Below are 25893 nucleotides of genomic sequence, written 5' to 3' on the forward strand. Positions count from 1 at the left end.
CCCTCAGCCTTGCAAGTGAGCTTCACCTCTGTGTGCAGCCCTGGGCCAGCAGGGGCCTGGCCCCTTGACCAGAAGCAGTTACCTGCTGCGGGCCAACAGGGAGCGTGGCCCTGAGCCCCCCAGAGCTCGGCCTCCCTGACTCCAAAGGGGTCAGCACCTCGTCCTGCGATGCACAGGACCGCATTCTCTGCCCTGGCTGTGGCTGCGGCTTGCAGTAGAGTGTGGATGACGGGTGGAGGACGCCCCGCTCCAGGCTCCGGCGGGGTTGGCCGGGTCTGACGGTGAACCTGAGCGCCCGGCCTCACCAGTCCTGCCCAGCCAGGGGTGCTGGGAACAGGCTAGCACAGAGGCGGGCCCTGCCCGCCCCTGCTGATGGAGGAACTGGTCCGGGCTGGGCGACGCAGGGTGTGCCCCATTCTGTTGACGATTCCAGATGGGCCTCAGAGGAGACTTAGTCAGGGAACTTTTCAGTTTCTGAAGACAAACTCAATATTTGAGGTCACCACATGGCCCACTGCAGGCCACCGTGGCTCCCGCGTGCCCTGATGGCCCTTCCTGGGATTCTTGAGTGACAGGAAACTGCTGTAACTATCACCGCCCTCTACGTGCTACAGGGCTCTGTCCTAACAAACCCACCTTACACCGAAAACAGCCTAAGTCAGACTTCACTGAGTAAACCCACCCGGTGGCACACGGCAGCGTGGCCAGGCAGCACACTCTTGTCTCTCCTTTCCCTTGGGAATCCTGCGGCCGACTGGGCCGTGCAGAGGAATGATTGCATCTCACAGCCCAGGAAAGGAGCCGAGTTCAGAATCCAATGTGTGGTTTCTACTGAAGGTGGATCACTTTTAGCCTCTTGTAAAGCCCAAAAAATCCTACGTGGAAACTTTGTAAATTAGGCTCTACCTGTTTGCACCTGTGTGGGATATGCGTGTGCTCCGGGTCAGTTGGCATTTGACAGTCAAGTTAACGCTGATCAAAATTAGTGTGTTCTCAGCAAGTAATTGTGCTACGAAGGGAGAAACAAATAAAATAGAAATGGCTGACATATTCTGACCATTCAGAAGTGTGAGAAGGCCGTAGAGACTACTTAAGGCAGAGCATGCATGGTTTACCCCTACAGTGAACAGCACAGGAAAACGTTTCATGCTGGGCAGGCACTCAGGAACCTACCGTGATGTCGTGACATGATTTCATCACCAACGAAAGGTAAACCCATGGGTGAAACAGTTGTCAGTGAAAGTGACACTTCACTGATGCAAAAATGTTACAGTTAGTCCCTGACTTAGGAACGAGTTCCCTTCTGGGAGAACCCGAATCATAAATCCGATTTGTTCGTAATCAAAGCGAGTCTTTATCGGCACACCTGTGAATCTTATTCGACGCACTTGTGACTCCTATGTAGTACACCTGTGAAAGTCCACAACTCAAATGTTCAGAAATCGAGGACTTTTAAAAATATGAGTCAAAGCTGTGAATTGAACAGTTGTAAGGAAAATGAAGACAATGCTGTAACAATGCCTATGCAGTTTTCCACTGGACATTGTTTCCGATAAGCGCATAGAGCTGATACAACAAGGATGCGTGCTGTGGTAGATTGACACAGCGTGTTAATATGCTACATCTGCATATTTCCTGTCCTCTGACTTTCTACTATGAGTGCTTGTTAAATGTACGTATTTCACCCTTGGAACAGCCAGTGCTTCTCAGGTTCTGCTTCCCGTTTTGGAGCAGCTGATGCCTTGCGCATGTTACATCCACATGTACGGCGTGGCTGCGGCTGTGAAAAGCCTGGCTTCTCACCATCTCAGCGAAGCAGGGAGGGTTTGAAGTTACACCACCGAGGGCTGTGCCTTGAGCACACCCGTGTGAGCAGCACCGCCTTCTCTGCCTCTTTGCTTATGCCATTAGGTCAACATTTCACTTTGCTTTGCCATCATTTCTTTATAGTAATGAGCCAGAAAGATAAAACTGAAAACGACTATTGTTTTCATCCTGATATAACATACATGACATAAAACAGACCGTCTTACCCTTTTTAAGTGTACAATTTAGTGGCACTAGGTAGGGTCACATTGTTGTGCAGCCTTCACCGTGTGGCTCCAAGATTTTATCATCTTCTTAAAGCGACACTCTGCCCCCATTAAACACTAACTTCCTAGATGTCCCCCACCCACAATGACCCATGCTGTCTGTCTCTATATGAACTGGTCTATTCCAGATACTGCCTATAAACAGAATCACACCATAATATTCATTCTTTTGTGTGTGGTCAAAGTGAATATTGTAGGGGGCTGAGGATTTAGCTCAGCGGCACAGCGCCTGCCTGGCAAGCACAAGGTCGTGAGTTCGATTCCTGGTACTAGAAAAAAAAAAAGTGAATATTGTAGGGAAGGGCAGCATCACTCTTTCACCTTAATTGACACAAAGATTGATAGCACCTAGACTTATACAAATATAAAACTTTTGCACAATCAGATATAAACCACTTGACTTTGTATTCTGTTGGGAAATAAAAGAACAAAATTAAAGATTAAAGGAAACAGTAAAAGTTAGAACTAGGCATATGAAGCTTATGATAAAAGGTGAGGCATAAGATCTTATCTTTCGGCTTTTGGAACTTCCCTTATAAGATGCACATCTGCTGTTGTTTCACTGCGTGTATCTTTTTAGGGTTGGCTTCTGATCCCTGAAGGAGACCAAGAAGATCAAAGGACAGATTAAGAGCTTTTTCTTTGTGTCATTTTTGCCTAAATAAAGAAAAACTGGTGTTTCTGTTTCCTTTCAACCCTTCTGACACTGAATATGTGGGTTTTTCACTCACACTACCATCAGTTTTCCGGTTTTCTGGAGGCCGCATGAGTGACATACCATTGAGTTCTGATGCTGAAGTCATGAAGTTAGAGCAGAGCTTGTAGTACAAGTCCTCAGCCCCATAAGATTGTTCTTCTTTGGATACCATACATCTGACCAACGTGCTATACATTGGAGTTCCCCCCGACCTCCCCTTTAGGCTGATAATTTGCTTTGATAGCTCATGAAACTCAGGGAAACAAGTTTCCTGGTTTGTTGTAAAAAATAGAATGAACAACCACATGGAAAGGTCCATAGGGTGAGGGCTAGGGGAGCAGTGCAGAATTCCCCGCCTTCTGCAGTCCAATACCTTCAAGTATTCACCAGACTCAGCGCTCTCTTAAGTGCTGCATTCAGGGTTCTGATGGAGGCTCAGTTTACACAGGCAGCTGATTACATTGTTGCCCGTTCTCAACCTCAGCTCCTCCTCTTTCTCCAGAGTTCACACTGGGGGGCTCAAAATCCCTGTCCTCCTGCTCTGGTCTTTGTGACCAGTCCCATCTTGAAAGCTACCGAGGGGCCCTGACCACAGTCACCTCATGGACATGTGAAAGGCCCTCATGACTCACAGATTCCAACTGTCTTGAAACTTGGGAACCAGAGACCAAGAGCAAATACAGTATGAGAAGATGATCCTGTCAGCCTTATCACACCAGCAGCTGCAGGAGCAGGGGGCAGAGTCCAAATCTGCGCTTATTGTGGCATAAGCTGCTGCCTACAGCTGAGACAGTGAGAGTTCACAGGAGAGTCCAGTTTGCCCTCAGCCCTGTGAACGTGTCCCCTCCAGGTGTAGCAGACTCTCAGATGGGCCTGTGAACTTGTCCACTCTTTAGGAAGAGACCTCCACTCTGCTCAGTGTTTGAAAGTTGCATTTGGAATCAGTCAGGCTTTCTGTAGAGGCCCTTTATCAAGTTCAGGGAGTTCCTTTCTGTTTCCAATTTGCTGAGAGTTTTTATCAGGAACTTGAGTTTGTCAAATGCTTTTTCTGCATCCCTTGATATAATCCTGTAGTTCCTCTTCTATAACCTATTTATATGATGCATTCCTTTAACTGATTTTTGGATAGTAAGCAAACCTTGCATTCCTGGATGAAATGTCACGTGATCATGGTGTATAAGTCATTTTACTTATTGTTGAACTCTGCTAGTACTCTCATGAAGATTTTTACATCCACTAATAACAGATCTTAGTCTGTTATTTAGTTTCCTGTATTGTCTTTCTCTGGTTTTTGGTAATATTGGGTTTGTGGAATGAAATGTAACGTGTTCCCTACTCTTTCATTTTCTGAATATAGGTGCATAAAATCAGTGTTATTCTGTAAAATCAAGCAGTGAAATCACCTAAGCCCAGAGATTTCATGGGGAGGTGGTTAAAAAAAACAACTTTAGTAAAATATAATTAATACATGGTTATCTCTCAGTATCTGAGAGAGGTGGGTTCCAAGGTGCTCATGGAAACCAAAACCTGCAGATACATCATTTATGCAAAATGGCATAAAATTTGTAAATAAATGACACATATCTTTCTGTGCACTTTAAATCAGCTCTAGATTATTTAATATGTAATGCAATATAAATACTATGCGAATAGCTTTTATACTGTGTTACTTGGCAATGGCCTGCTTCCTCCCTCAGGACAGGGGCTGGGGAACTGATAGTACCTCTTCATTTCACAGTACTCCACCTGTGATGGTTTTGTGTGTTTGGAGAGCCAACTGTACTTTAAAAGTCACTCTCGAAAAGTGTACACTTGAATCATTTTTTATATTTTTACTTTTTGTTAGTCACAGGGTTACTCAAACGTCCTCTCTCTATTGGCGATACTGGGTGACTTGTGGGAGTTTGAATTCTTGGAGGAGTTGGTCTACTTCCACTACAGTGTCAAGTGCGTGTGTGGGACTGACTACAGTCTCCCCTTATCAGTCCTTTGATGGCAGGGACTGCAGCGATGGCCCGTGTCATTCCCAGTATCAGTGTTCTATGTCTTCTGTCCCTTCTCAGTCAGGGATTTGAGCAACTTGCCTCATTTTTTTTTTTTTTTCTGGTTTTTCTCCAGTACCAGGAATCGAACTCATGACCTTGTGCTTGCCAGGCAGGCACTGTGCCGCTGAGCTAAATCCCCAGCCCCAACTTGCCTCATTTTTGTTGCATGCTGGAAGCCATGTTCTCTGCATAGTCCTCACCTGGCATGATGGGGAGGGAAGGCCAGCCCGTTACCAGATGGTGGAGGCCAGAATTTGTCTCCCTCTACTTCCTTCCCTGGGGCCCCAGCTCTCCGACAAGACTAAAGCATAGATGCCTGCTAAGTCTTTTGTGAGTGAGACCACAGTCCCTCCCGTGGTATTTGGCTGGAGTAGAGCAGTTGTTGTTGAAGACTTCTCTTTCTTGCTAGGTGGACAGTTCCCCAGCCCCTGTCCTGAGGGAGGAAGCAGGCCATTGCCAGGGCTCTTGTTGGCTGTGCCTGTGGGCACTTCCGGGATGTCAGCTGCTTCAGCTTCCCATATGAGAATAACGGGAGCAAAAGAGGAGACCATGGACATGCACTGCCATGTTGCACTCAGGTCTGGAGACCCTCGTCATCTGCTAGTCAGTCCACCTTCTCTTTCCAGTTTGCGGAGTCCTTGTGTGTTTGTTTTGTATAGAATGTCTACATTTAGGCTGTGTAGAAACACTGCCTGGAAAGAATAGAGAATACACAAACACTCCATCTTCCTACGGGCAAAAAGCTGCTCCTTCCTTTTTAACCTTCATGTTCTCACCCCTCCTCTCCTGTGTTACCTTTGCACAGACTTTACAGAGTGAATTCAGGCAGACTGAGCTTCTGTCTCAGTATTCTTTATGTTTGTCCCTGACGGTGGTCAGTTATCTCTTGGGAAGCCAAAGGATTATAGCATAGGGGTATGTTCTGGTTTTGTAGATTTTTAAAATGTTAAACTCTTAGACCTTTATGGACTTTTCCACCTTCTTGGAAGTAGAAGAGAAACTGTATGTACATGTGTTGGTGATGGGTCCTTATCCACCATAATGCTGGTTGAATTACATTTTCCCTCCCTGTTGTTATACAGCTTCTGCTTTTATACGACCTCACTTACCTCTGCATGATGTGATTTACTGTTTCATCCCTGTCATTCGTGATGACTGTCATAAAAAGGTGTAGCAGTGGGTTGGGCAAGTTTGACCTTGGACTCTTTGAGAAGAGATGGCTCTTCAATCATATTGTACAGAAATTGTCTCCCATTTCTCTAAGTAAACCTGCTATCAGTTTGTTAAATTCTGTGACATTTTTCAATGAGATTCTAATAGGCATTTTTTGTCTGGATTTTCTTCCTGGACATTTTCTTTCTTTTTACCGTTCTCCATTGTAGTGAGTGACCCTGCTCTACACACAGTTGTTTGCCTTCGCCCTTGCCCGTGTGCCCCACACCCGCCATGCGGCAGCAGCATGTTCTATTGGAGTGCCTGTCACAGCGCAGCGCCACTCCTGCAGGGCGGCCACCAACCTTCTCCCAGGTCTCTGTGAAGAACCCCTGGTTGGGCTACTGCTTCCCTTCTCCTGCAGAACCAGGATCCCCTTTACAGCTGTGAGTCTGGTCATGACTTTCCTCTGCTCAAAAGCCCCACTGGCCCTGGAGGCTCTCAGAACGAACCCAAGGTCCTTTGCATGGCCATGGCTCTGTGCACTCCAGCGTCTTCCTGTCCTGTTCTCATTCTCTACCATGGCTCCTTCACTCCTGAGCTCCCGCCCAAGCAGCATCCTTCCTGGTTCAAGAGCTCCCAAGTCAGGGATGCTATCTTGGTTCTTTTTGTTCCCTGTTCTGGAAAGTTCTTCCACCGTGTTTCATTCCTTCACTTCCTTCAGAGCTTTGTCCAGGTGTCATCCATTGAAGAGGCTTTTGCTGTCCATGGTGATGTCAAATATGGATCTAATGGTCCCCTTGCTCTCTCTGCCTTCCTTTGCTCACTCCTCACCACCTGCTCCTGTGTTTATTATCTGATGAATTTAATTTTTGTTTCCCTCTACCAGACCATGGCCTTCTGGGCAGAGCCTTTGTGTAATTCCCTGCCACATCCTCCATGTGTAGTGTGGTACCCAGTACTGGTAAGACCTCAACAAGTACACATTGAATGAAACAAAGATGATCACTTGAGGTTGGCCATTATCACCTCCAGTTTCCCCCACCATGTATAACACCTGGTGTGTGAAGTTTTGGGATTTTCTAATCGGATAGTATGCCGCCTTCAAACACCATAGTTACTTTTTTGTTACCCGCACTCCTAGGTGATGTGCCAGTAGTCATGTCCCGGCATGAAACCCTCCCTCCTTGTGCTGAGTGGCTCTTTCCTTAGAGCCTAAACTGTTCTTCAGTGTTTTAGCTATGTGTCCACAGACAGCTTATTTACTTCCACTGATTAATCATATCCATTTGGCTTCACCTTTTCCTTGGGCAGCTGTGATCCCCTTATTTCTAAATTCCATCCTCTGATCTCTGATCTCCTGGGACTAGTTTCTCCCTGTCACCCCACTTGTGGAGACAAGGTGGTTCTGAGTCTTCTTCACCAGCTCCCGTTGCCCCAGTACAGAGGGGGTCGTCAGCAGCTGGCTTTCAGGCCCTGTACAGTTGGTCCCTGGCTGTGTGATTGCCCCTCTGTCTTCTCAACTCTGTGGCCCAGGCCAGGCACATGGCCCCTTCCATTTGGCATCCGGTTTTTCCTCAGATCTTCCCCTGTGCTTCCTTCCCTTGGAAGAGAAAAATCCCAAGTGTCCTCACCTTCTCTAGGGGGTATTATGTCTCCTCGTTTATAACATGGCATTGCATCTCTTCATCACAATCACTTGTGGTCCCATCTCCTGTGCTTGATACAGACTCCCTCATGACAGGATCCATTCATGATCCAGCTCAGACTGTCAGACCCTTTGGTAAGTGTCTGCCTATCTCTATTTGCGTCTTTCCCAATTCCATTGCCATGGGTGACAGAGAGCTCCTCAGGTTTTCTCTCTGTAAGTGGCAAAGTCAAACGCCACTCGAACTCTGCCTTGGAATTACGCCACAATTTTTTAGTGTTTCACTTATATTTTCAATTATTTTATTATTATAAGTCCTTTGTAAACCAATAAACAGAACACTTAAAAAATCTCTACATTTATAGCTGTATTATTTTTGGTGGCCTAGTTGTTAAATATATCTTCGAGTCCCAGCCTATGATTAAATGTTAAGATAAATTTATACTCGCAGGGCAGTGTTTTGGGCATAGGCCAGTTATTTCTGCTTTATTTACTGAACTCTATTTTATGTATTACTTATCTGCTTATTTCTTACGTGTTTCCATTACTTACTCAATATGATTCAGTTTTCAGAAATCACTTGCTTCTCCATCTTCTGTCTCCTTGAGTTCTGCAGGGCGATGGCCTCTCTGATTAGAATGGTGCTTCTTACACTTTTCTCTGTGTTCCCCTCTGGCTACCTGTTGCTCATTACTCTTCTATTTTTTAACCTATTTGGTTGCTGTGTTCACTGAGATGCATTAAAAAAAAATCAGCATTTTTAGGTGTGGTTGAACCTGTCTGTTCTTCCTAGTAATTAAAAGTAAGTTTAGTATATTCTGTGAATATTCCCCTGGCTTTTTCCCAGCCAAAGAGGCACGATTTACTTTGCACTGCGCCTGACTGTAAGTACAGGGTTTCCCGAGCGAGCCGGGCCAGGTAGCTGTGGTCACTGCTTGGTGCTTGCTTGGTACCCGTAGGTACTTGCCCTGTACTTAACCTGAGCTTGGCAAATATTTGTTGATCCAATCGAAGTCAATATTTTTTCTTCAAGCCCCTTTAAGATGTAGAACAGAGTAAATAAAGAATCCAGAACATGGACACCGGTGTGTGTGTCTGTCCTCACCTGGAGCAGTACAACCGTCCTGAGGCGTCCTCCCCCGCCCTGCCTCTTTCCTCTCCCCGTCCGTGCCCATGATGACTGTGGGGTTTTGTCTTCAGGTTTTGTTGTTGTAGTTCAAACTTACTTTGTATTTTTGGTGGTGGCAGTTTCTGATTGTGACTTTTACATTGTTGCTCTTCCGTGGGTCCCGCTATCTGCTGCTCTCTCCTCCTGCCCCAGAATTTGACAAATAGGTCATGGTCAATAGAATGAGAAAATGAACTGAATTCATCGTGTAGTGCTTAGTTACATGTAGATCTTCAGCTTTCAGACTCAGCTAATTTAAACATGTATGCAGACAGAATTAAAACAGATTCACCCCAAGAGAGGAAAATCTTCATTGTATGTTTTATATAATCTTGTTATCCTTCCCACTAAGTGAATTTCTATTGCAAGTACATTATGATAATAAATCCTTAAAGCACTCACTCTGACAGACTTTTATGCACTAGTAATAAAAATTGAATGACACAAAGTGCCATGTCCCAAATATGGTAAACAGAAATTGGCAGGAAACACAAGAAGGGAATAGCCAGGGGTAGGTCCCACTTGATCTCAGGGCCCAGACACGCCTACGGTTGGCTCCTTGGGGCCTGTGGACTACGTGTGGCTTCCACATTTCCAAATAATAAAATCCAATGTGAAGAATGTTTTGTGACATATGAAATTGTGTGAGGTGCTAGTTTCTATGTCCGGAATGACGACCACACTCACTGATTTTGTTTTTATCTGTGGGTGCTTGGGCACAGTAAAGGGCCAGTGAGATGTGAAGATATGTACCAGCTGGCCCTGCTCAGACCCTGTCAGCCAATATCCAGATTACACAGTAGCCTATACCCGCAGTACTTTGTGTTCGGCTTGGTAAAAACCATCAAAACCTTCATTTGATTTTCTTTCCCCGATAACTTTTCCATGATACATGGTAATATCCCAAGAGACCGTGGCTTGGGAAGGCACAGTCTGTCTGTTCAAGTTCATTTCCCCTGCAAGAAACACCGGGAGGAGCCCCCGAGCACATGTATGTTGTGATCAGTGATGTGTTTGTTTTATTCTGTGAATGCGGGATTAAGAAGCCTTGTCTGTTTTCACTAATCACCTTGCAGATGAGAACTATTCGATCCACAGCTCAGAGGAGAGTAGACGTTCATGCCTGAGGCTGGTTCTCCGGCAGAGTCACAGTGTGGGCCAGCTGCTCTGCCTCTGTTTGCCAGAGAGCACGGAACAGGGACCACCCTTCGCTTAATCTCTTCTTGCCAAGGAGCCACTGGGAATGGTCCATGACGAACGTCCTCTTAGCTCAGGAAAGGGGTGTGGTGGCACACACCTGTAATCTCAGCACTCTGGGCAGCTGAGGCAGGTAGATCAAAAATTCAAGCCTGACCTATGTAATTTAGTGATTTAGTGAGACCCTCTCTAGCAGTAAAAAATGTAAAAAGGTTGAGGATGTAGTTCAGTGCAAATGCCCTGGGTTCAATGATCAGTACAATAGAAAAAAAGAGAGAGAGAGAGAAAGAGAGAGGGAGACAGAGACAGAGAAAGAGACAGTGTGTCACTCTGGTGAACTCTGAATGATCTCAGCCTTCATAAAAGGGGAACAGATTTCCAAAGAGAGATGCAGTGTCCTGAGCGAATGCGCTGGGTTGCTGCGGTTCTTTCTGAGGCTACTCCTCTCCCAGCCCCTGCTCCTCCCCTTCCTGCACCCTCTGCCCCACTGGCCTCCGCTAGTCACCTCCTACGCTGCACCTGCCTCTCCTGTTTCCTGCTGGCTCCCGGCCAGACTCAGGTGTGCGCAGGCAGGCGGTGGGTGCAGGAAGCAGCCTGTGCTCCCTGCTTTCTCCATGCATGGTTTCCCACGTCCACTCTTAGGAATACGAAGGTCCTTGCTATGTGGGGTGGGGGCAGCACCCTTGGGAGAGCATTGGGTCCCCAGGGCTGGGTCAGTCATGGGAGATCAAGGCACCAAGAGCAGGTGGGAGTGTCCACCAACACCTCCTCCTCTTCCGGTTTCCTCCTGCCTCTCCTGTCTCACTGCCTCCGAACATTTCTTTAAACTGTCTTCTCTTGCTTTTTCCTAGAGAGGAGGCACAGGAAACTGTTCTTGGGGGAGCTGAGACACTGCAGGCACCACCGTAAATGCTGTACCCTGATCCTCTGTCCTGGTGATCTTCCCAGCTCTTCACCTAGGCCGTGCCCTGTCCCTGTCCCTGTTCTTGCCTCAGAGATGCATTCCCAAGGTCTTGCCATGCTGGGAAGCTGTCCACTGTCACAGGTGGAGAGTGGAGGATGGGCTTTTTGCTCAAGGCCGGGGGTCAGAGGAGGCCCATGCCCGGAGACTCTGAGGCTGGGACTCTGTTCCTGAAAGGAAAGGAGGGGGCTGCGCGTGGATCCTGGGCGCCTGGAATGCTGGCTGTAACAGATTCCAAGGGGTGAGGGGCGGATGGCGGAGGTGTGTCTGCAGGGGGCATTTTCCTTCTGGTTACGGATGAGGGCAGGAGTGGCGGAGGTCCTGGGCGAGGAACAGCCATGTTCCTTGCTGCTGCAGCCTGAGGTATGAATCCTACAGCCCCCGGCCCTGAGAGACCACACGCTACCCCTTGTGCAGAGGGTCTGTCTTCTTATTTGGAAGTGAATTCTTTAAATACCTCCAATTATTACAGTGTACTGATGAAGCCAAGACAGTGTTCAGTGGTGGGGCTTTACTCCTCCTTGTCGTAGGTATTTCTTTATGAAACATCTGTCAGGAGAAGTTTCTAAAGACTTATTCTACCGTTTTGTATAGTATCACCATCCTGTAATTCGGACACGTGTCTATCTTAACCCTTGCTCTAAAACAGGACAGCTCAGTTGGGGTAACTTACCCTGGAGAGATGTTTATTTTCTCACAGTTTAGGGGGCTGGAAGTCCAAGGCCAAGGATCTGGTGTTTGGTATTTGATGAGGATTTTCTTGCTGAGTTCTCAGAAAGTAGAAGGGACATGGGCCGATGCTGGCAGAAGAGTCTCAGTCTGTGTCTGTCCGTCTGTCCATCCATCCATCTGTCTGTCCATCTATCTCATGGTGGGGATTGAACCCAGGACCTTTGCACTGAGTTACACCTCCACCTCTTCTGAAAATTCTTCATTGTGGAACAGACTCTCACTCCCGCCTGGCAGCTTCTCTTTCAAAGGCCATCATTCCATTCATAAGGAAGAAAGCTCCTGGCGCGGTCACCCCTCAAAGGCTTCACCTCTTAATGCCATCACTTTTGAATGTTGGGGGGACGCATGTAAATCACATCCTGTTTCATTCTAACAGGTACCTGGTGTCTTCAGGTGCCTTCCTTTTCTCTGCAAGGGCGATAGATCCTCTTCAGGTTGTCCAGCAGTGTGAGTCCAGCCCACCTTCCCGCCAGGCCCCCCTGTGGTCTTCTCTGAGTTAAAGCTCTGCCTGGCTCCAGCCGAATCAGCAGACATGTGTGTCTCCACCTCTTCCTTTCCTAGAGGGTCCGGTTCAATGCCTGTCTGTCTCTTCAGCCTGTGTGGATGCTGTCTCTTCCTCATCTGTGTTACTCCAGCTGTGGCTGGGGCCTGGTCCCACTTTGTCTGGTGTCACAGAAGTCACAAATGCACTGCTCCATCCCCCCGACGGGACTGTTGGGGACTGGAGATCCTGGTGCACTTGCATCTGCTCCTTGGTACCTCTTGATGAGCTGACTTGGCTGTCTTGGGAGGGTCCCACGTCTCAAAAACACACATATTCCGTACTCCAAATGAAAGAATTTGAAATTAGAAATGAATAAGTGACATGTTTTTATGAATGCTGGAGATGACAGTAATAATCCACACATTGGCTGGCCAACCACCTTGATAAGACCCTGGGTGTCTTGAAACCTTAGCTGCCACTTAAACTTTTAAAAAGTATGAAAATAACTCCCTTGCTAGTTCTGTAGGATTTTTGTAAGGATAAATGAAATGTTACATCTGAAAATATTTTGGAAATCACTAAGTTATGTCAAATATAAAACTGCATTCCATTCCTGTAAGGCCAATGTTTAAGAAAAACTTAATGGAGGTGTAGAAAATAAAAGCTGTGCTGTGAGGCATTGTGTATCTACAGCTTCTCAGTGTGGTTTAAAGACCAATTGGTGCCTGGTCCTCATTGGGTGGACATATACAAGTACATGAGAATAGTCTGAGGGAGCCATCTGAGAGTTTGAAATTGGACCCCTTGGATCTGCTCAGGAGGACCAGTGTCCCTTGCACACAATTCCTGTGTAATCTCAATCCCATGTCTCTATTGCTCTCTCACAGGCTTCCACCTCTACCACAAATTGCCCACCATCGTGCCTGAGAGCTGCCTGCTCATCATGGTTGGACTCCTGCTGGGTGGGATCATCTTCGGTGTGGATGAGAAGTCTCCACCAGCCATGAAAACGGATGTCTTCTTCCTGTACCTCCTGCCTCCCATTGTGCTGGATGCTGGCTACTTCATGCCCACCCGCCCGTTCTTCGAGAACATTGGCACCATCTTCTGGTACGCGGTGGTGGGGACCCTCTGGAACTCCATCGGCATCGGGGTGTCTTTGTTTGGCATCTGCCAGATCGAAGCCTTCGGCCTCCGCGACATCACCCTGCTGCAGAACCTGCTCTTCGGCAGCCTGATCTCTGCTGTGGACCCGGTGGCCGTGCTGGCTGTCTTTGAGAACATTCACGTCAACGAGCAGCTCTACATCCTGGTCTTTGGAGAGTCTTTGCTGAATGATGCAGTCACAGTGGTGAGTGACATGTTCTCCGTGGACCCATGTGACACACAGGGCCACCAAGCCTTAGAAGGGTTCCTCCAAGGACAGAGAGCTAGAATTCCAACCAAACTCACTCTCTGCCCCTGTACTGTCACCGCACGGTGTGACACCAGGTGCAGGGGTGTTGCCCACTCCGCAAGCCAGCCCTCGAGCTGGGGTCACCTCATCTTGTTCAGTTCTGGTGCTGTCTGTCATGGGAGGCAGTGTCAGATCCGGCAGCTGAGGGCCCAGACCTCGGGCAGCCCCTGCCGTGCCAACCCCACACAGGTCACTTCACCTGTGCTTGTGACCCACAGGCCACACACTGGCTTTCCCATAGCTGCCTCCTCAATAGAGAAGCTCCGACCTAGAGAAATGCTTCCTTCCATTTCCGGGTTCAATATAAGGACAGTAGAAAGGGCACAAATGCAGAGAGAGCCGTTCAGCAAGGCAGGCAGGAATGGGCCAGCCGGAAGCCTCTGGGAACCTCGGTGCATTCAGCTAACAAACATTCTCCGAACCTGGATCTTTGGAGTATTTCTGGAGTTATCCTTGCAGGGCCACAACCACTCACGTCATTGGCAGCTGGTGATTAACCTGACCTTCAAGCCTTCTCCCCTTGCTAGAGGATGAGCCTAAATGTTCCAACCCTGAGTTCCGCTGTGATCTTTCCAGGGACCTCCTCCATCCCAAAGCTACACCTAGGCTGCCCGCCATCCACTGTTAGCACACACCTGCCACTTCCAAGATTCCAAGGATTTTAGAAGTTGTGTTCAAGGAGGCAGAGGGCAGATCACATGTCTTCTTCACAACATCATAGCCCTCACTCGCTCTAATGTTCTGAGGTTGCTGTCGAGAAGCTCTTCATGCATTTTTTATTAATTACTTACCTTTATTTCTTATCATAAAACTGACCTCTCATTTCTGTTTTGCCCTGGGCCCAGGAAGGTCCTTGGCTGGTCCCTTCATGCCCGGCTCTGATTGTGCAGCAGGAGCTTGATCTTGATAAGGTCTCTGCAATTTCAGACGCTGCAGTCTTTGATAATGATGTTAAAGACTGCAGAGTGCAGAGATCTGCCTGAGATGCTGTCAGTACACCAGGGGTGATTAAAAGACACGGTGTTTAAACTTTAAAAAATAATTTATTTCAGTAAGGGACACACGGCCGAGAACAATGGGATAAATTAGGCAAAACTAGGGGGAATATTTTTAGTATTCTAAGGGGTGTTAATAGCAATGTCCCTTTTACTGTAATCAACTTTTTAAAAATTTGAATACTCATCGTGTTTTGTGACCTCACCTCCGGTGATGTGTGTAGCAAGCTGTGAAATGCTGCTAACTACCAAGTGTCCTTCCCAGCGTCCGCTGAGGTTTGCTTGTTATGTTAATGATCTTGGAGACATTTCTCTTTTGTCGTGTACTCATTTTCTGGTGCTACTCAACGTACACATTTCTGGTCCTCGTTGTTTTCCCATAAGGGGCTGTTCATTTAGAAAACACAAATGATTGTTAATTCCCTTTTAATTGACACATAATCAGAGTCAGAGGCTATTATGATTTTAATGTTGGGAGAATCTATCTCCACCCTTGCGGAGGTGGAGGGAGGGGTGAGGAAGTGTCTCTGGTCACCCCCAGACCTGCGACAGTGCCCCATCCCCTGGATGGGACATTTGGGGTCCTGGAGGGAGGAGCCAGTCCCTGACACTGTCCAGTGACAGCCCCCAGCCTTTGTGACTTTCCCTCGGCTCAGCTCCTGAGGACATCCTGTGAAGCTGGTGGTCTTCCCGTTTTGCAGATAGGAAAACCGCGGCAGAAAAAGTAAAGTGCTTGAGTACCTTAATTTTTAATGCCTCTCCATTTGCTACTACCATTATGTTATTTCTGGCTCATTTAAGAGTTTACACAGAAACTTACACTCTTCTGTGAGCTGTGCTCTACTGTAAAGGCGGATTCTTGAACTACATAAAATATCATCTCTAAGCATGTCCATTAACTTCCTGAGGACATTATTATGTACAAAATAATTTATTGACAATTTATTGATCATAACTTTTAAAACAGACAGAAAGACATATTTTAAGGCAGCTGAGTTAACTCACTCAACTCACTGAATCCACTTCATATATTCTATTATTTATTGACAGTGATTAGTCATTAACCTTCAGTATTAAATTTTAACTGCTATAATGGTGAAGACATTTTCTAACTCATTCTAACTTCCTCAGGCATCAAGTTTTCCATTGTGATTTATGTTTGATATGCAGATTTTGCCCTTGTTGAAGGAGCCTGTGGAATTCTCAGAATGAAATGATTTAGGGTAAAAGGGACTTTTTACCCAGCAGAAAGATCACTTTCTTGCAGTCCTTCAGGGGAGCTGTGGGAGCCAGCCTGTTTTGGAAGGGCTCACTGTTTACACTGCACCCTGCCTCTTAGACATGTCTCATTCGTGGGGCTCAGTGGCCCATCTTGAGTTTGTACTGAGTCAGATTTGAGGAAAGGGTCTGGCCCTGTCACTGCTGAGAAGGTGTAAAGGAGGCGGGCGACCCGGAGGCAGGTCCTAGGATGGGCACAACGCTGTCCGCTGTCTGCTGTGGCTGGATGGATGAGAAAGGGGGCTGGCCTGAGGCAGGCATGGGCCAAGCCAAGAGCTCCTGGTTCCAGAGCCGGGGGAAGGAGGGCAAGGGCAGAGAGAGGGCACAGCAGCGTTCACGTCCATGGCCAGACGCCGTTGAGTCCTGACAGCTGTGAAGGTTTCATAGGAGTTTTCCTTGATAAGTTGAACACTCAGGGTTGAAAGCAGCTGTACCCTCAATCCCCGATGCACAGGGGGCTGGTGTGGCCAGGTGTTTGCCTCCCTAATGTCAGTGAATATGCTCCCGGACGTTTCTCTCACTGCTTTGGCTGAATACTGTACTGAACCAAATATATGTTAGGAATACAACAATGTATAAAAAATGACAACTTTGCCTTCTAGTCAGACACCCTTAAAAAATAGAGGTAGAGATGTTTTGTGGGAGGTTCTTTGTTTCATTTATTAGTCTTATCCTTAGGAGATGTTTGAGAAAGTCACAGACAGGAAGAGCTGTTATTTTATTTATTTATTTGTCTTTTGAGACAAGGTCTTGCTATGCAGTTCAGACTGGCCTTGAGCTCACTTTGTAGCCCAGGCTGGTCTCAAACTTACAACAATCCTCCTGCCTCAGCCTCCCGAATGCTGGGATTACAGGCATGTGCCACCAAGCCCATCAGGAAGAGCTTTTAAACATATGTGTCACGATGCCTGCATCTGAAACAATGCACATAGAAGGGTGCCGGGGAGTCGAGAGGAAAGTGGTGTTGAAAGTGTCATCTTTGGGCCTGGGGATTTAACTCAGTGGCACAGTGCCTGCCTGGCAAGCGCAAGGTCATGAGTTCGATTCCTGGTACCGGAAAACAAACTAGAAAAAAAAACAAACAAACAAACAGAAAGTGTCATCTTTGAGCAAGTCACCCCATTTCCAGATCATGATAAATTAAATTTAGAGCTAGAAAGGTGAAAGGGAATAAAGCCTAGCGTAAAAGAATCTTAAAGCAAGAGAGACTGATAATATACAAATCGCAGATCAAATGACCCGAAGCACTTAGGTTCACGTGGTAATTTCCAGTATCATTCTTAGGACCTGTTAATGCAAGAATTGAGGATTCTAATACAATTCCAAGAAGACGTAAAGATTTCCTTGAGTCTTTTTTGTCTCCACATATCTAGGCTGGGGGAGGGAGAGCTGGCCCTCTAGACAGAAGCTCAGATGGACTGCAATTGTGGCTGCAGCGTGCTTTTAACTTCAGGACGTGGAGTATGTGTGACCGCCTAGAATTTAACTTTGATTTCACAAACAGCAATGCAGACCTAAAGCTCACTGAACGAATCTGATCGTGCTTTTTGATGCATAGGAGAAAGAGTAACCTCAATGTGAGTGCGAATTCCGGAAGAGCGATTCTCCTGAGACGCTGCATGTGCTCAGTTTGCACCTTTGCTGTACATGGCTTCTCTGAATTACTGCACATTTTAAGTCAACATTTCAAACACACAATTTCTTCTAATTTTATGTATGTTCTGTATTTACATTTGAAACAGTTATAACAAAGAGACTTTTGGCCATGTGACAGGGTTAAAGGTGCTCATCTGTCGGATTAGGGAATTTGGTAGATGGATCACTGGAATTGCAATCCCCCAAGTATACAAGCGCCCAGTGGAGGTCCTCTATCCACAGACTCCCTGAGGGCAGATTTTTGTCCATGTACAGCATATATATTTAGATAAATGTGGATGCATAAATGAGCTCTTTGCCGCATAGATTCCCTTGAATAAAAGGGAAGGGTTTCCCTGGAATGAGCTGCCTGTGGGCTTACGGCCAGTTGTAACTTCGGGACTTTTACCTAGGACTCATCCCTTGGGATCAGGTTAGGCAGAGATGGGGTAGAGGTTGTGGAAGGCTTTGCAGTTGTCATGGCAGCGTCCCCACCTGAGCACTTCCTCTGTGATGGTGTGGGCTCTTAGGCAGTAGGCCCAGCAGCCCAGGTTTCTGCCCAGTGTGCGGAAGGCACTGGACCTGCCCTGCATCTCTAGTATGAAATTTAAAATAGAATGGCCCTTTGACTGCTTGGGTGGATTGAGTCACCAGGAGCATAGTTTTGGAAGGACTATGAGCTTGTGACCCTCTGCAATGCCACTTCCGTGGGTGGAGCCCTGAGCTTCCCTTGGAGGCCAGGTCAGCCAGAAAGATAGCTTGGGTCGGGGCAGGAGTGAAGGAGGAGGAGTCACTGGGCTCTGTGCTGGCGGAAGAGGAGGAGGATCGCAAGCATGGTTGGGGAAATAAGATCCTCACTCTGCAGATAGCACCACCCACACAAGCCAGTCTGTCCATCTCACACAGCACTGATTGGTTTGGGAGCCAATCTATGGGGTCAGAGGAGAGGGTTTCATGAGGACCATAGGAGTCCAGAAGGGGACCTGGGGGAAACTACATTTTGGTTTCAGCTTTCCCCCTGAGAAGACAAGTGGTTTCCCTGCACGTCGGGCTGGGTTTCTGAAATGACAGGAAGGAAATCCCCAGGCTGGAATGAATAAATAGGGTATTCTGAGCAGAAGTAGTGAGCCCTGCCCCTGACTTCCCAGGATGCTGGAAAGCAGCAAAAGTAAAAGAAAAAGGTGCGGCAGGTGCGTCGAGACTTTCTGGCCTTGCAAAAGTCAGGCAGCCTACGATTTTCATTTGGGGATTGGCAACTGGAATGGCAACATCTAAAGGAAGTAAGTCTTGTTGGTGCTGTGGTTAGAAAAGAGGAGAAGAAAGAGGGTGGTGTGGGCTGGGGGAGGCGAGGGCAGAGCCATGGGGCCTGGGAACCGAATGCCAAGTGGGCCAGGAGGGGCTGGGGATTTAGCTCAGCGGCAAAGCACCTGCCTGGCAAGCGCAAGGTCGTGAGTTCGGTTCCCGGTACAGGAGAAAAAAAACAAACAAAAAAAAAAAAACAAAAAAAAACAAGTGGGCCAGGAAGGGCTGTTGGCATGGAAATGGAAGTGCTCCATTCCAAAAGGTGCTGGGAGCCCTCTCTGTTCTCGCTTTGGAGGAGCTTGTGACTGTCGCCCTTGGCTTCGACAGGTTGGAGGCAGAGGTATGCATAGCACACCTTCGATCCTCTTCGGGGAAGCAGCCAGGTCCTGCTGCTCTGGTCCTGCAGCCAGCGCTGGCAGAGAGAGGAAGAGCAGCATCTGGATGCTGTTTCTTCCTGCTTGGCCAGTGGGGATGGATGCCTCCGAAAGAGCTCATTCCTCAGGGGGAGCCCCGCTTTTGTTCTCCAGGGTCATTGCTCAGCGGTAGGGTTCCACTCGCTCTTAAGTGATCCGATAGTAATTAGGAGAAAGGAAATGCCCACTGCTTTGTAAGGAAATGTTCACTCCTCTTTCAAAACAAACACATCTGTTGTTATATACCAGGCTACATGGAAGAGATAAATCAAATTGAGGTGTTGGTTGACCCCGAGGAGTTTATAATCCAAAAGAAAAGATCCAAAACTACGCCAGACCTGTCATGTGGAGGTTATAAACATGACCACAAGTGATCAGAGAAAGAGGGAAGGGGCCTTTGCCAGGACACGGCTGGGCACAGGAGGAGCCTGACTCGCTGGAACCAGGCCAGGAGGCTGCGCTCTGGCATCACCTCTGACATTCTGGACCGTTTGACTCAGGTCAGATGGGACCAATTTGGACATTTGACCTTGGACATACTGGATTAATTTTGACTTCTTCAGCCCTCGACTCCAGTGTCCTTGTCTCCAGTGCCCTCTCTCTGAAGCTCTAGATGCTCCCACAGTTGTAAATAGCGTGGTGAAAAGACCTGCCTTGTACTTGACTTGCTGGTTTTGTGGAAAGACAGACTGGTAGGGCTTAAGGCAGGCTGGAAGCCTACTGCCCAGCAGGCGTGGGTGGAGGACCTGAGCTCATGTTCTCTAATCTCCGGTTAAACCAGGACTGTGTGAAAAGTCAACAGCATCATCTTACTTTAAAGGCATAAAATACGTGTGAAATTATTGCACGCATGTGCGCGCGCACACACACACACACACACACACACACACACTGCTTCTTTGTTTTAAGACAGTCCCTTCAGAGCTCCTGTCACACAGCAGGTATGTGAAAGAAGGACATGGAAATGCTACAGCAATGGAGGACCAGGGCAGAAGGCGTCTTCAGGTGTTCCCTTCCACCATGTGACCCTGTGACAGGATGATGGGACCATGTAAATACATCCACAGGAGCTCTGCTAACCTCTGTGACACACAGCTTCCAAGCAATGGTAATTTGAGCAATATGTGTTAGATGGCAATAAAATAGTTCATAAATTTTTCAGGTGCCATCTGGAAAAATAGTGTTGCGACTAAGCTAATCACCTTGAACTCTCCCTGTTACTTTCAGAAATAGTTTCACTTTCATCAGAGCTTTTTAGTTTAAAGTCACAATATTAAAATAAATGACAACTGCATAATAACTGCCACATGTCACCCACAGGCATCCCCCAAAGAAATGTCCTCTTTAGAAAGGAAAAGCCAGGTCGCTCCATCGTGCCCAGGTGGAAGTGGGAAATCGCAGGGGCTTGACAATGTGCTTCTCTCGCCCACAGGTCCTGTACAACTTGTTCAAGTCCTTCTGCCAGATGAAAACCATCGAGATCATTGACGTGTTCGCGGGGATTGCTAATTTCTTCATTGTAGGAATTGGTGGGGTGCTGATCGGCATCTTCCTGGGCTTTATAGCGGCCTTTACCACACGCTTCACACATAATATTCGTGTGATCGAGCCACTCTTTGTCTTCCTGTACAGCTATTTGTCCTACATAACAGCAGAGATGTTTCACCTCTCCGGCATCATGGCGTAAGTACTTCTTGGCTAAAAGCCCGTGGTGCATACATTGCCCTGAATCCCTGCATTCTAGCAATGATATCAAAATTGAGTACATGACAGGAGAGACTAGATTTTCCTATTCTAAGGACAACTGAAATAGACTTGTCTTACCTTTTATGGTAAAGAAATAACAACATCTATCAAATTTATACAAATATGATCTGGCACTAAGATTAAAAGCTGTCTAAAAGTTATCTCTGTAGTTTCCCAAGACACATGACAGTAAACTGTTGGGGCTGCTCTTGGTCAGACTCCAGAATTTGATGTCTCCTTCCGATCACTGTGTTCCATGTGGGGGGCTGTAAAATATTCCAACAAGGTTACGTCACCCACACTTCTAGAAGGAGTTCTGGGTTTGCTTGTCAATATCCATTGGAATAATCTTAGTGGTAGAAATATTTCATCCAACGGATGAGACTGAAGATAATAGCTTAAAACCATTAAAAGCAGAAGCCAATCAATAAAAGATGTCTTGTAACGTCAGCCTAGTATTTTTAAGCTAGTGAGCTCTGATTAAAAAGCAGGAAATTATTTATTTATTTATACATCAAAGACACAATCAATGCATCTTTCACTGACTAACTAACTGGTAGTAATTCTCAAAAAGTACCTCAAATTTTGGACTGTAAGAGTGGGATTCCCAAAACAAACCTATCACATTATAATCACCCTCAGTATAGGGTCAGTGAGAAGCCCTTAGCAATGAATATGAGACGCCTTCCTTTCTATTGTGTTACACTGGCAGATATTTATCTGCAGCCCCTGTACCTTAGGCTGTATCCTAGGACCTGCTAAATGCATCATAGCTCTGCTGCTGGAAACGTAGGCATCATTCTTCCGGAAATGTCCCCTCCCAGCTGGATTTAGGTGATGCTCTGATTAAAGACTCTGGCATCTTGGTTTCTGCCTCACATCAGCAGACCAAGGTTGCGGTGGAGGAAGTCAGAAGCCCCTCCCGGGAAGAATGGAAAGGCTCTTGTCAGGAAGGGCTTAGAGCCCGCTGGTTTTCAGTTTTGCAGAGAACCTAAATAAAGTAACATATTAATCCAGTGTGACCCGGTAATGAGACGTTCCCTGTCTCCTGGTTGCTATTCATAGCGTTTGTATGACGTCCAGCTTCCTCGCTCTTCTGTGAGCGGTGCCATTGGAAATGTGTGATCAGCTGGTTCCGAGGTCTGGGAAGGTGTGGGGGCGGCGCTGGGTGTCTCGTTTCGCAGCAAGGCTGTTCTAGAATAGTTTGCATAGGACCCTGGAATTGCCTGGCAGGAGCGTCTTAAGCTCTGCTGCGCATGCGCGCTTGAGTGCCCTAGAGCGCCTGAAAAGCAGCTGGGCGCAGAGGTCGTTTTCCTGAAGATACACACTATGGGGGCGTGGTGAAGAAAGGTGGGGATGGAATGCCGGCGCACCAGAAATGTGTGCTGGGGTCCACTGGGCAGGGAGGCCTCTTGCCAACATAGGGGTCTTGGGTTTACTTGTACTGTGCTGGGAATTCAGAAATAAGAGACAAACAGAGCCGCGGTGAGTTTTGATAAACGGCGCAGGTGATTCCCTGGGCAGTTCGCGGGTGAATGATGAACACAACCTTTACTTCCAACTTCCTTCTGAGCATTTATTTCACAACACGGGGTGCGTTCCTTTCTTACACCTAAACCGATACTGTCATTGTCCAGAGTGGGCACCAAGATAGTGATGGAACCTTTGGGTAAGACGTTACGGGAGGGGTGAGCAAGTTTGCACTCCGAATGGCCTTGCACACCCGTCGCTGGGGCCAGCAGAGGAAGAGACAGATTCCAACGGCAGGCTGTTCCTCCCCGGAAGTGATGCCCAGTTTCCCCTGTCGGGGAGTTGCTCTGCTACTCAGAGGCCCCGTGTGTGATGCCTCTGCGGTGTGGAGGACTGTGTGCGCGCCCCTGCGGTGATTACTGAGCTCACCTGGGGACATCGGTCCAAGGAACAGTTCAGTGATGCTATTAAGTTCGCACATACGCTAGTTGTTATAGAAGCAGTATTTTTTTTTTTTTTTTTTCTGGGCTCAAATTGTACTAAGCTTAGAAATTCCTATTATACTTCATGCTAATTGCATCCTTCTTCTTACTATTTAAAAACAAATTTTAAGGTTCATGGGAGTGAAGACCCTTGAGGTGCTGAGCAGCCTGAAGGCTTCCCCTTGTTGAGGAGACAGGGGCAGCTCTTCGAGGGAGAGCAGGCAGAGAGGGAGCCGGGTGCTGGGAGCAGGCTGAGCAGCTCAGGATTTAGGGAACTGCTGCAGAGCTGCGCACCGGGCTCTGCCTGCCGCCTCCTGCCCGCTGTCTTCCTCCCTCCTGACCGGCGCCCTCCTCTCACTGCCTTCCAGGCCCGTAGCTCACTGGCCGTGAGCTTCGCCTTGGTGGACTTTTGGACAGCTCATCCGGAACAAGATCACATCACGAGCGGGCGGTTAATAAGAGTCTGATCAAAAAGAAACTTCCTTGTGTAGAACCAAAGATTTGGCTCTGGGCTCAGAATGTGCCCAGTCTTTGAAGTGGGACAACCGTGGGCAGGATTTGAGCGTCTTGGCTTCTCCGGGGAGATGTGGGAGCACTGCGCCTCCCGCGCCCCGCAGCCCCCCATCCGCTGCGGCTCCGTGTTGCTGTCCTGAGACCGTGGCTTCCCCGTGTCTCCTCGAGGAGGCCCACCTCTTCTCCTCCGTCTTATAAAGTGTTCGCAGAGGCGACTCCTTGCAAACCTCACTGTGTTAAGGAATTATTTCCCTTCATGTTTTAGTGTGTGTTCAGAAGAATTTTAAGTTCAAGTACTTAAAGGTGAAATTCCCTGTTTGTATTTTTTCTGCTCATGTATTTGCTGTCATAGGGAAATCGTGCGTGTGTGTGTGTGTGTGTGTGTGTGTGTGTGTGTGTGTGTGGTGGGCTTTTCTGGGTTGGACACTGTGGCGCTAAACCCCAAGTGAAGGGAAAGCCCCTGTGCTAAACCCCAAGTGAAGGGAAAGCCCCTGTGGTGCCCTGCACAAGAACCTTTGCACACGCCCGGCGATGGGCACTTCCCACAGCAGGGAGATGGGGTGATGGGCAGTGGCTGATTTTAGATATTCTTGCTCAGCCTGTTCGGACCTCACATTCAGAGAAAAGCACAGAGAGGGAGCACTGGTGACCCTGCTTACAATGGGGGTGTCTCCCCACTTGCTTCTCTAGCCTGAGGTCACTATCAGATGCCTCAGTGACTCCTGGGGATCCGACGCTTGGAGACAGGGATCTGTGGGAGTTTGTTCTCTCCTTTCGGCACACCGGGGCCCCCTCTGTCCTCACCTGGGCCTCATGCAGTACCCTGAGTGCTGATGAAAGGGATGTTGGAAGCACACTGTCCCCAACACGACATGCTCCTCGGGATCCTCCTCCGAGCATCTCACTGCCCCAGGAAATGCTGATCTCTTTTGTGTGCCTCATGAACTTCAAAAACAGCTGCCTCCTCCTTTGCGTAGGACAGTAGATGTCCAATGTTTCTTGGTTTTGCTTCAGTGGATTAATAATTTTAGTCTTTCTTCTCTCAAATTACTCACTTTCTAAGCATTTTCCATTTGTCTAGATAACCCTAGAAGTACTACAGTGAAGAAGGTAGGGAGTGGGGATTATTAGTTTCATTTTACGAATGTGGGAATCCAGGCTGCCTGGTGACTCAGTGGCTAGTGACACCTGGACCCTGGGTCTGCAGAGAAAGGCCAGTCCAGGCCCTTTAAAAATGAAAAACCAGCACAACTTCAAGGAAAGATTTAAATGAAAGCTCACCAGGAATGTCTGGAAGATTGGGTCAGGACTGAAGTCCAGAGGGAGGTCCAGCTTGGGAGATGAGGCTGTGCCTGGAGGGAGAGGGAAGCTCCTATCCTCTCTCTCTCCTGTTTTTCTTCCTAGGGTTGACAGTGCTCATCTACTAAAAACTTTGGAGGAGTCAGAAAGGCTTACCTTTGTTTGTCACCCTGTACTTTGTTACCAGACCCAAGTCTGTCTACTCACCCAGTGGTGAAGGAGCGTTATTGGCTTGAGGAAAGAGAGGACTTCCGTAAGACTTGGAGACCTTGCAGGTGATGGACAGGCATCCTCGAAGACCATCTTAGTGCAGGACAGGACTTAAACCCTGTTTATCTTCACAAAGTGATTGAGGAAACTTGGCAGCTGCTAATCTGTTGATCTGCATCAGTCTTGAAGAGGGAGGAGTAGGATTAGAGAGGTTTTGAGAATCAACCCTATGCCGCTGAGGCTTTGAGTGATGAAGGCTGCAGTCCTGGGGGCCTAGGCTCTCCACAAAGTTTACAGGGGGTCCACCACTAAGCCATTTGACCGTCAAGTCAACTTTTTGAAGTGTGAGAATGGGCAGATGGACTTGGGTGGAAGGACAGAAGGGACCAAGACAGGAGCCGATAATCTCTGCCTCCATACCTCTGCCCCTTTCAGTGTACCTTCTCTCACTCTGAAAAATGATAGTTTGCCTTTAATTATAGTGTAAGCTTTTGCTGATAATTCTGATTGGGCAAGATGGAGCCCTCTAAATCTGTTGTGACCATTCAAACATCAAGGCTAAATGGTAATCAGATGAGGCAGGAAATTAGATAACAGGAAAACAAACCATAACTTTGGTCACTGCAGCGTAATGCCTGAGATAATCAACTTAAAAGGAAGAAAAGCTTTTTAGGCTTATGGTTTCAAAGGCTGCAGTCCATGGTGTATTGGGCTTGTTGCTTTGGGGCTTTTGGTGATAAGGCTGAACATCAAGGTAGGGAGTACATGGTGGGATAAACTTTTATTAAACTTTTATCTTAGGTACACAGGAAGCGGGGGACTCCATGGGGTCCCCATATCCTCTGCAAGGGCCACCTCCATTTGCCCAACTTTCTTCCACTTGACCCTGCCTCCCAACACCACCCCAGGGATCAAGC

At 47.6% G+C, this 25893-nt stretch overlaps 1 protein-coding gene across 1 annotated transcript in view; it reads left to right on the forward strand.

The window, feature by feature from the left end:
- Positions 1 to 13064: 13064 nt before the first annotated feature.
- Slc9a2 (solute carrier family 9, subfamily A (NHE2, cation proton antiporter 2), member 2) overlaps positions 13065 to 25893 on the forward strand; it is a 53636-nt gene continuing 40807 nt past the window's right edge. The window contains exons 1-2 of the mRNA XM_005400774.2: positions 13065 to 13528; positions 20689 to 20939. Of these exons, the coding sequence (XP_005400831.1) occupies positions 13121 to 13528; positions 20689 to 20939 (659 nt within the window). The 5' untranslated portion in view covers positions 13065 to 13120. The remainder of the gene's footprint in view (positions 13529 to 20688; positions 20940 to 25893) is intronic.

This window comes from Chinchilla lanigera, unplaced genomic scaffold, assembly GCF_000276665.1.
Source record: "Chinchilla lanigera isolate Chin_1 unplaced genomic scaffold, ChiLan1.0 scaffold00069, whole genome shotgun sequence".
Taxonomy (NCBI): domain Eukaryota; kingdom Metazoa; phylum Chordata; class Mammalia; order Rodentia; family Chinchillidae; genus Chinchilla; species Chinchilla lanigera.